Below are 11026 nucleotides of genomic sequence, written 5' to 3'. Positions count from 1 at the left end.
AGTGTTTGTTTATTGTGGTAAAAATCACACTTCTGCTGTTAAAGCATTTACATAACTCTGTCATGTTCGCTTTGTGCGAGTTCATTGTTCACTGCAATATGGTTTTTTCTGCATGGTTCTACTTTTATTCTCTTCTTTTGGTGAACCGAGCGGCTTTTATAGAACAGAAATAGTGGCTGTTTTTATTCTAGCATTCTTCAGTAAATATCTTGGTGTTCAACAGAATTAGGAAACTATCAGGTTTGTAAACAAACCAGAATTTTTCGTTTGTGCATGCACAGCCCCTTTAAGACTGAATGCGAGAGCAGACATCTGCTGATTTACATGCAATCTGGAGAATTGAGATGCAAAACAGAAACTTGCCAAAAGCAAGAGAATATTGGATCTTAAGAAATGAGCAATACCCCAGATAACTGCGATTGAAGTGATTTATTTGTACAGTAAGGAAGCAGACTGCGCAGCGCCTTAATTCAGATGAAGGCAAGAATACGAGGCGTTTGTGCTCAGGACAGAAACCTCAAACACTCTTTCACTGTGCGGAGAGGAAGCGGAGAGGACTCGAACCAAAGACAAAAGAAAGCAGATCCCAGCTGATCCGAAAACCGCTAAAATGAGAAGCATATTAAAGGACAACAGAAATCAAATCAAATAAAACCGAAGGGATTCCCGAGATTAGGGGTCTTCAGAAAGGCATACGGTGTCACTGAGATCCCAACAGAATGCCTGAACGACGACCCACACACACACACAATACATGTACAACATGAGAGTCAGACACCAGGGCAACCCCTTCAGAAGGTCTTTACAAAACGTGCATCTATACAACGGTGATGGTTAAAACTTAAATATGTTTCCCGCCTGCTTCCCCATGCGGCGATGCCATCATTCAGTCAAATTAAGATGTATAAAACGTTAACAAAAATAGCATATAGAAAAAAGGTTTTACAAAAGGACAGGAGATGGTCATGACTGCGTTCAGAGTGTTTGGGGCGACAGAAGATCTTTATAGACAGGTCTGTGTGGACGCAGTTTTGCCGAGCGGAGGACAGTGAAAGCCTCGTGTGCCGTCCGGTCCTCTCGGAAGCCGCACCACACCCGGAGGAAGCCCGTCTGCGTTCTGGATCTTCCGGGCTAGCATTGGGCTTCCCACCGGGCTGCTCTCCTGACTAGCGACCTGCTTGCGCCTCTGGACCCAAGGGCTTCCCGACGGGGTCAGGCTACTGTCTGAGGAATAGTCTGCCCAACGGCGTCCTGGCTCAGGACTCAAGCGACCCTCGCTAGCCAGCGGAGACTTCCCCGATGGATGTGTTTTGCGCTGGGTGCATGGACTAGCGCGTGGGCTGCTCCACGGACTGGACCTAGGTGAAACCACCGGGCTGAGATGGTTCGGGCCTGCACTTGTCGGACTGAGCTTGTTGCATGAGCGTGACTTTCGAGCTAATCGTGGAGATGTCGGATTGCTTTCGGTTTCTGATGAACTTGCGGCTGAGTCGTCTCCGTGATACTGCAACTCTCGTACGCGGCTATTCAGGGAGCGACTCTTACGCATGCCGCCGATTCCTTCATCTCTCGGCCGATCTTTAGGAACTTTTTTCTTCGGTGGCTTGGTGCCGATTAGCACCACTTTCAATCCTAGCGGTCCTCGATTTCCTCCCTCTCCGCCGACCGCCTCATGGGCTTTCATTGCTGCTTCTACTTCTTCGAACTCTACAATTGCGCATTCTTCTGTGCCTAGCTGCGAGTAGCGCCCGCTGAGTTTCTTCAGATCGGCTGGTAAATCCTTCCCTGGTTTGAGAACTCGCACGGAGGCGATCGGGCCGTAGTTTCCAAAGGCCTTCAGAAGCAGCTCCATGAGGCGCTCCTGCTGGGTCGGACCACTTCCGTTGTTGGAATCTCCGCCGAGGGCGATGCCCAGCTCCGGCCAGCGCTTCAGTTCGCTCAGTAGAAGCATGCGGCTCGGCAGAGATTCACTGGCGAAAACTGGCACGGTCGACCTGCGGCGCACCTTCCGGCCCTCATCGTTCAGCTCCAGCAGGTTGGAGTGGCGTAAGGCATACGCCGTGGTTCTCCAGTCCCGCGTCAAGTGCTTGACCTGAGGGAGAAAGAGACGGGATGCAGAGGTGTGACCATTAATTGACTATTTTTGGCACTTAATGCAAAAACAAATAGTAAAAACTGTGAAAGCTTTTCAGCTTCAGGTCAGGGTGTGCATGTCTCATATGGGCCATACCACGCTGCTTGTGTCTTGTGTTGTTGACTCTAATGGCAATACACTGCCGGCAGTAAACGCACACCTTAACCTGATTCAGAGGATGTTGGCAAACAAACTCATTTTATAGTGCACAAGTGTTGGTGCTTTGTATGGTTAGGATTGGTCCACTGAAGTCACATGGAATGATTTGTCGGTACTGTACTTTTCTAGTCATTGCTTCTCTTTTGAATCAGCTGAGCTTGTGGACAGTAGAGGGCGCTCTAGGCGAGTACTTGACAGCAGACAGCACTCTAGGCTAGTTTGTTACTGGCAACAGGAGACGCTCTAGGCTAGTTTTTAACTGCAGGTGACCCTCTGGGGTATTTTTTCACAGCAGGTGACCCTCTAGGCTAGTTTTTGACATTAGACAGCGCTCTAGGCAAGTTTTTGAATAGTAGATGGCGACCTAGTTGAGTATTTGGCCGCAGGTGGCGCTCTAGGCTAGTTTTAGGCAGCAAGCCGCACTCTAGGCTAGTTTTTGTATAGTAGATGGTGCTCTAGGCTAGTTTTACAACAGATGGCGCTTTGGTTTAGTTTTTGGTAGGAGGCAGAGGTCTAGGCTAGTTTTTGGCAGCAAGCCACGCTATAGGTTATTTTTTGTATAGTAGATGATACTCTAGGCTAGTTTTACGGCATATAGCACTCTGGTTTTAATTTTGGAAGCAGACAACACTAGGCTAGAATTTGACAGCAGGCAGTGCTTTAGGCTAGTTTGATGGCAAACCGCGCTCTAGGCTAGTTTTTGACAGCAGGCGGCGCTCTAGGCTAGAATTTGACAGCAGGCGGTGCTCTAGGCTAGTTTGACGACAAACAGCACTCTAGGCTTGTTTTTGACAGCAGGCGTTACTCTGGGCTAGTTGGATGGCAAACAGCACTCTAGGCTAGTTTTTGTCAGCAGTCGGTGCTCTAGGCTAGAATTTGACAGCAGGCGGCGCTCTAGGCTAGAATTTGACAGCAGGCGGCGCTCTAGGCTAGTTTGACGGCAAACTGCACTCTAAGCTAGTTTTTGACAGCAGGTGACGCTCTAGGCTAGAATTTGACAGCAGGCGGTGCTCTAGGCTAGTATGACGGCAAACAGCACTCTAGGCTTGTTTTTGACAGCAGGCGGCACTCTAGGCTAGAAATTGACAGCAGGCAGTGCTCTAGGCTAGAATTTGACAGCAGGCGGCGCTCTAGGCTAGAATTTGACAGCAGACGGTGCTCTAGGCTAGAATTTGATAGCAGATGGTGCTCTAGGCTAGAACTTGACAGCAGGCAGCGCTCTAGGCTAGAACTTGACAGCAGGCGGCGCTCTAGGCTAGAACTTGACAGCAGGCGGTGCTCTTTGCTAGAGTTTGTCAGCAGGTGGTGCTCTAGGCTAGAACTTGACAGCAGGCGGTGCTCTAGACTAGATTTTAACAGCAGGCTGCCCTCTAGGCTAGTCTGACAGCAGATGGTGCTCTAGGCTAGTGTTAATCACACTTCAATTCTCAAAAGAAAGAGCAATTGCCCTCAGCAGTCTTATTTAAGTTATTAGTCACAAAAAAAAATCACACTAATTAAAACTCATATTTAACTTAACCCCTTCCTAACTGAATTGATTATTTTAGGTTTAAGTATTTATAAAGACGCAGCATCACAATCATTGACCACCATAAAAACTGTAATCAGTTATATTAGTCAACTACGAAGAAAATTTTGGCCAAATGCATGCTAATTGTATGTTTAATCGAGTCTAATCCTCAAATGGTTATTAATTTGATATGCACGACTTTAACTTGAAGATGATCTTCCAGCCACCATAATCAAGGTTTATCCCTCACAAACTCAAACACCAAATTCATTTATGAGTTTCTCAGTAGTAAATACAATTGGAGAGCCAGTTCCAGCAGAGTTTCCCAGTTGGAAATTGGAGAATAATTGTGATGGCACATGAAGGCAGCATTTATAACCCTGGAAACAAGTCAATCATGTGTGAAAAGGGTCCATTCATCAACACACGCCAGTCATTAGTGGCTTTTTTAGTGTCGACATCACAGAAGAAAGTCATTTTGTGTTGCTCCACATTAAAGTGCAGATTTAATTGAGGCTGATAAAGCACAGGAAAAAGCAGTGAAAACCAAATTAGCATCAGACTCCAAAAATGAGCATCACATTTAGTTAAAAATCGAATAATGATTACAGAGTTGGAAGTTAATTTAGTTGCACATGGCACTTTAAAGGCTGCATGAACCAGAAGCTGCTGCAGACTTTATATTTATTATTATTAGTACTATTGTTGTTATAAATCTCACACACCTTATATCAAAAACTTCTACATTAGATGCTATTAATTTTTGCCCAGTATTAATTATTATTATTATTATTATTATTACAAAAATACAGCAGCTCAATCAGACAACCATAAAAAGAAAGAAACTTTTCAGAAATGTATTTCCAACTAAACTGGAACATGGTTTATTTTAAAGCTTTTCACGTTTTTCACTTGCAGCAAATTAATGGTTGAAGGGGTGTGGTTTAGTATCTAATTTCGCTCCGAGTCAGAGAACTGTCAGATTTTAATGAAAGATTACCAAAACACTGAAAAATATTCTCTATTATAATTAAAAAATATTATTCTTATTAACCATTGTTATTTGACAACCATAAAAAGAAAGATTTATTTGATTTAATTCCAAGTAAATATGGAATATTGAGTAGGGGGCGTGGTTTGAGCTCATCTTTCTCTTGTAGCAAACTAATGGATGAAGGGGCATGGCTAAACAACTAATTTCGCCCAATCAGAGTCCGAATTTGGTTAGATTGATTTAAAATTTCCAAAAACATAAGCAAAAAAAATCTCTGTATTAGATGTATTATAAATTTAATAGTATTATTATTATTATTATTATTAACTATTTATTTTAACTTTATTAACAAGATTGTCAAAGCAAGCAAAAGAAAGTCAGTGTTATATTAATTATAGTATAATTGTTATTAATATTATCATCAACTTTATTTTTGACAATCATAGAAAGACTTTTCAGAATGATGCATTTCCAACTAACATAAATACTGAACAGGGGGCGGGGTTTATTTGAGCTCATCTTTCTCTTGTAGCAAACTAATGGTTAAAGGGGAGTGTCTTATCAGCTCATTTCACCCAATCAGGGCATTTGGTACAATTTTAATAAAAGATGCCATAAACAACAAAAAAAAAAAAAACTCAATTTTATAATAATCATATTATAAATGTAATTATTATTAACTATTTATTATTAGCTCTAATATTATTGACACCCATAAAAAGACTTTTCAGAATGATGCATTTCCAAGTAAAATGTATACTGAGTAGGGGAAGGGGTTTAACTAACTTTAAATGGTTAAAGGAGTGTGCCTAAAAACCAAATTGTCCAACCAGAATTGGGTCAGATTTTGATTAAAGATTACCAAAAACAAAACAATTCTCAATATTGTAGTAAGTATATTATAATTGTTAGTTATTATTATTATTACTACTGTTATTATATTAACGATTTTTGACTACCAGGAAAAGACAGTTCAGAATGTAGTTCCAACTAAAATGGAATATTAAATAGGGGGAGTGGTTTATTTCAAACCCCCCCTCCTTTTACTTGCTGTAAAACAAATGGTTAAAAGGGCGTGGCTAAATATCACTTTGCCCAATTAGAGTCAGAATTTGGTCAGACTGATTTAAAGATTACCAAAACAAACGATAATCAGTCATTTAACTTGTGCACAGATTTGTTGTTCATCTGAAGACTTGCAATGTGTGCGAGTAAAATCAATATAAACCTGTTGATTTCCTGCAGACTTTAAATGACCGAATGTATTGTGCAAGGCATATTTCTGACATCATTTCCCACTGAAACGGGAAGCTTTGAGAGGAACATGATGAAATGTCTGTTCCCTTTTTAAAAGGCAACTCCAGTCTGTTAAAACCTAAAAAAAAACAGCCAATTTACTGTACTTTACTCAGGCTGTCATGACAGAAGTATTGTTCTCCCTCATTTTCTTCATGGGCGTTTCAAAACGAGCTCTGAGTCACGAATCAAAGCAGCCCGCTCACACTGAAGGTGAATCACAAACTTACATTAGAAAGGAGAATTGGAAATAGAAAAATCAAGCCCTTAAACCATTTCAGGAGAGATTTATTTAATCGCTACACAAAGACTGCACAATATACCATTTCAGCATCGGCATCACAGTGTGACCTGATCAAACCACAGCTTGAAACTCTGCCATTTGTAGATTTACTGCACAGTTTACCTATTATGGAGTTTAACTTTAATATTAATTGCATTTTGGGGCAGCATGGTGTCTTAGTGGTTAGCACTGTGACAGCAACAGCAAGAAGGTCTCTGGTTTGAGTCCCAGTTGGTGTTTCTGTGTGGAGTTTGCATGTTCTCTCCGTGTTGGCGTGGGTTTCCTCCGGGTGCTCCGGTTTCTCCCACAGTCCAAACACATGCGCTATAGGGGAACTGATCAACTACACTGGCCGTAGTGTATGAGTGTGTGTGTGTGTTTGAGAATGAGTGTGTATGGGTGTTTCCCAGTGCTGGGTTGCAGCTGGAAGGGCATCCGATGTGTCAAACATATGCTGGAATAGTTGGCAGTTCATTCAGCTGTAGCGACCTCTGAATTAAAGACTAAGCCGATGGAAAATGAATGAATGAATTGCATTTCAGTTTCATACTGTAGACTGGGAAGTGTTGTTACACTAAATATTGCAATGTTATTTTTAAAGTCCTGTCCTACACAATTACACAACAGGACTAAAATAAATATACTGGTTTTAACACCTCACTAGCTTTATTATCATTATTAATTTGGTTTATTATATTTATCGCTTTATGATTACAGAAGTAGGAGGGAGTGTGTGTGTGTGTTTTGGGGGGGGGGGGTCATAAAGGTGCATTGAGTATGGATCTTAAAGGGACAGTTCACCCAAAAATTAAAATTCTCATCATTTACTCGCTTAAATGGGTGCAAACTTTGGATTTTCTTCTCCTGTTACACACACACACACAAGATATTTTGAAGAATGCTGGGGACAAGAAAAATATAATAAAAAAACAAATCTGCCATAGACATTTACACTATAAAAATTAAATATTTAATTAGTCACGATAGCATGTTTTTAGGTCATTGTCACGTATTAAAGTTAATCATGTTCCAACTTAATTTTATACATTTTATTTTAAATCAGATTAACATAAGTTCAATGGACTCATAGGTTTAATTTAATTTAGTGTAATTTAAGGCAACCAAGTTTTTTTTTTTTTTTTTTTTTACAGTGTATAATAGGAAAAAAATCCTATGGGAGACAATGGTTAGCAGTTTTTCAACATTCAAAACATTCAAACAGGTTTGGAACAAAAGTAAATGGTGACCGTTTACACCCTTCAAAAGCTTGGTCAAATCTTTGTTAAATTTTGCAAATAATACCATAACAAGGTTGTTTAAATTGTGATCAAATGTGGTGTTAAAGACATGCATTGTGTCATAACAGATTTCCATGTCATTACTGTTCTGAAAAATACACTTTTATTCATATAAAATCATGTTTCTTGATCAAAGCAGCATTTCATACAGAACATTTCTATATTCATATTAGAGCTGCACAGTGTATGGTTTTAGCATTGATATGGCAATGTGTGCATCCGCAATAGTCACTCCACAAAGATCTGCAATGTTGAATTGGGATTATTTCTGACCAGGAGCCACAGTCAAGAACATGGTCAGGCCAGAGTCAATGGGGATTTTTACCATAATGGAGCAAATGTTTATCATTTACACGTTGTATGAGATGTTCAAAGCATTCAGGCACTACGAACTGTACAGTATAAAACTGATGATTATTTTATTGAATTATTTATATAATGAAGATGCCATGTAGTGCTAACATTTGATGATTCAATATCTGCATCTCAATTCTTACCAAAGAGCGACTCAAGTCATCTGGTGAAATTATATTCATATCTCACAGCAAAACAAAAACAATCTGATTTGACTGTCTGATTTTTTTCTTAATATCGTGCAGCCCTAATTCACATAGAAAACTGCTGTAAAATAACAGAGATTTGACTGTTTTTGCTGTACTTTGGTTGAATTAAATGCAGGTTTGCTGAGCAAAAGAAAAAAAAACTATTGATTTGATTTTGTAAATGGCTAAATAATTAATATATTGTTTAAAAAAAAAACAATTATGCTTTAAATTGATCAAAAATAAATATAAAATGTCAATTCTATTTTAAAGAGCTTAAAAACAGCTGTAATGCATAATAATTTCACAGTTTTAGCTGTATTTGGCGAGCAAAATAAAGAAAATCTAACACTGATCAATATACACATCATTCGTAGGCCTGTCACGATATCCATTTTTGCTGTATGATATATATTCCACCAAAATATATTGCGATGAACGATATTATTGTCATTTCAAGACCATTTTACTCCACTCATCATTATATAATGGCAGAATGACAATATCACAATGCAGGAACACTTCCAAACAACGCATGATACTGTATTCTTAAGAATATTTCAGTTATAGTCATTTTAACACTTTAGGCACTGGAGTCAGAATGTGAAAACAAACCCTAAATAAATAATAAATGTTAACACAAAAGTGCAACGTAAAGAGTAACAGAGGCTGCTGCCAGATCTATTTCCAGCTGTCAGACACCCACATGAGAATATCCTACAGTAATGTATAGTAAATACTCCAGTGTTTCACCATACTGACTCTGACCGCTCCAGTAGAGATAGAGATGCTGCACAACCAGCTTAAATGCTGCTAGAATTGGTTATGTATGGGCGATATGTAGTGCATCAATTAAAATGATTGAGCTCATGTCCTCGTGTTGTGCCAATCAGAGTGATAAGTCCAGATATTGGTGATTGTGACAGGTCTAATCATTTCTATATAATGTGATTGAGTACATAAATTAAATTAACAGTTTATAAGTTTGATTTGGCACTTGAAAAACAGCCGTTAATTTGCCTTCATATTTAGAAATATTATGTAAACCGTGACAGATTCAGGCGGATTACAACTCAAAGTACAACTTGTGAAACAGAAGCAACATGTTGCACAAACAGAAGCAGTTTAAGACTCGATTTGCACCAGCAGACGGCTCTGGGATCTGTGTGTGTGTGTGTGTGTGTGTGTGTGTGATCTGCATTGGTGTATTCAGACTCATGTGATTACATCATTTGCAATGCATCATGGTATTGAGCGGTCACTGCTCTTAACGCTTCTGCCAAGGTTTCCATAGTAACAGAGACTCCTCTGATTGGTCAATTTTAGGCGGTTTAGTTCCTCGCTGGGAATTTGGCTATTGAGGAGTTTTCATGATGATGTACATTGAAAATCAGTGGCATTTGTTTTGTTTTGTTTTTTTAAATTCTGGAAGCAGATTTCTGCTCATTTAGGATGTTGTTTTTGAATTAATCACTTTTATTTTAATATTTGAGCTACAGATTTCTCTTCATACATTAGATTTTGTCGTTTTTATCTTTTTTGGAGACAAAAATAATCAATTTTTGGCATTTTTTTTCTTAAGGCTGAACTCATCGAGTGTAAAAATGATCATTTTTTTATTTTATCAGTTCTGAGCAGGAAATATTATTATTTTATTAGCTGATATACTAAAACTCAGATTAAGATCACAGTTTGACCCCAAAAATACTGAATTATGGGATGTTGATCTCTGCTCGGTCCACTTCTGATGATGAAAATTCAACTCTACAGTTTAACAAAGAGACTTTTAGTGACATTTTAGTCGTTTGAGAAAATATTAGAGATAATATCTAGAGGAATAAGAGTGTAGAATAACAGAACATGTGCTGCGGTTTATTATAGGTGTTTGTAGCGTAATATACAACACAGACACACACAATACAGCACTGGAGACTATTACACATGTGCAGAAAACACACTTAAGGTTAAAAGTAGTTGGAAGAGCAATCAACATCCCATAATGCAACTCTTCAATAAACGAGGGAAAATAAGAACGTGAAGCTCAATATGTGGAAACTGCTCATGTGTGGATGTTTTGCAGGGGGGGTGTTGGTCTTACCTTCTTGAAGGACGTGAGCAGTTTGACACTGACGAAGCCCAGTTTGTTCCTGCGCACGTGTTTCAGCAGGAAGGCGTCGTGCTCCAGGTTTTCATCCGACAGGTAATATTCGATCTGCGCCACCAGCTTCTGGATGAGCTCTGGGTCTGGAGGCTGCCAGCTCTCCTCCTCCAGCTCGCCACCGCTGGTGCCCGCGCCACTGACACACACACACATGCCAATTTAATACAGTATATCCAACTCAACATACCATGATAATGAACATGCACAATATCGTTTGCACTTCGACATGCTAAGAATATTCATGACTCAGATTGTCGATATCGTGACAATACTGTAAACCTTGATGAAAAAACGGCAGCAGTTCAAATCGCAACAAGAACATTTGATACTAGAAGGCTAACACACACACAGACACTTTTGTGTGCACACAAACAAACACTCATACACACACACACACAATTAGACACAAGTGCGCACACACTCGGACCGTCATGCACACATGCGTATACACTCACTCATTCGTGCGCGCGCACACACACACACTTGAGCACACCCAGACACCCGTGCGCTTGCACACATGCACTCAAGACACTAGTGTATGCATACACGTGCATGTGTGTGCGCACATACACACACTTAAGACACCTGTGCATACACACACACACACACACACACACACACACACACACAATTAGACACTAGTGCGCAC

At 39.8% G+C, this 11026-nt stretch overlaps 1 protein-coding gene across 1 annotated transcript in view; it reads right to left on the bottom strand.

Moving 5' to 3' along the window:
• Positions 1-414: 414 nt before the first annotated feature.
• The window catches only part of larp6a (La ribonucleoprotein 6, translational regulator a), a 19504-nt gene continuing 8892 nt past the window's right edge, over positions 415-11026 (bottom strand). Inside the window, exons 2-3 of the mRNA NM_199903.1 lie at positions 10315-10513; positions 415-2092 (exon numbers count right to left, since the gene is read on the bottom strand). Coding sequence (NP_956197.1) covers positions 1004-2092; positions 10315-10513 — 1288 coding nt within the window. The 3' untranslated portion in view covers positions 415-1003. The remainder of the gene's footprint in view (positions 2093-10314; positions 10514-11026) is intronic.

Source organism: Danio rerio, chromosome 18, assembly GCF_049306965.1.
Source record: "Danio rerio strain Tuebingen ecotype United States chromosome 18, GRCz12tu, whole genome shotgun sequence".
In the NCBI taxonomy this organism is placed as follows: Eukaryota; Metazoa; Chordata; class Actinopteri; order Cypriniformes; family Danionidae; genus Danio; species Danio rerio.
Note: the sequence above shows the minus strand (reverse complement) of the source record. Positions and strands in the feature narration are given on the sequence as shown.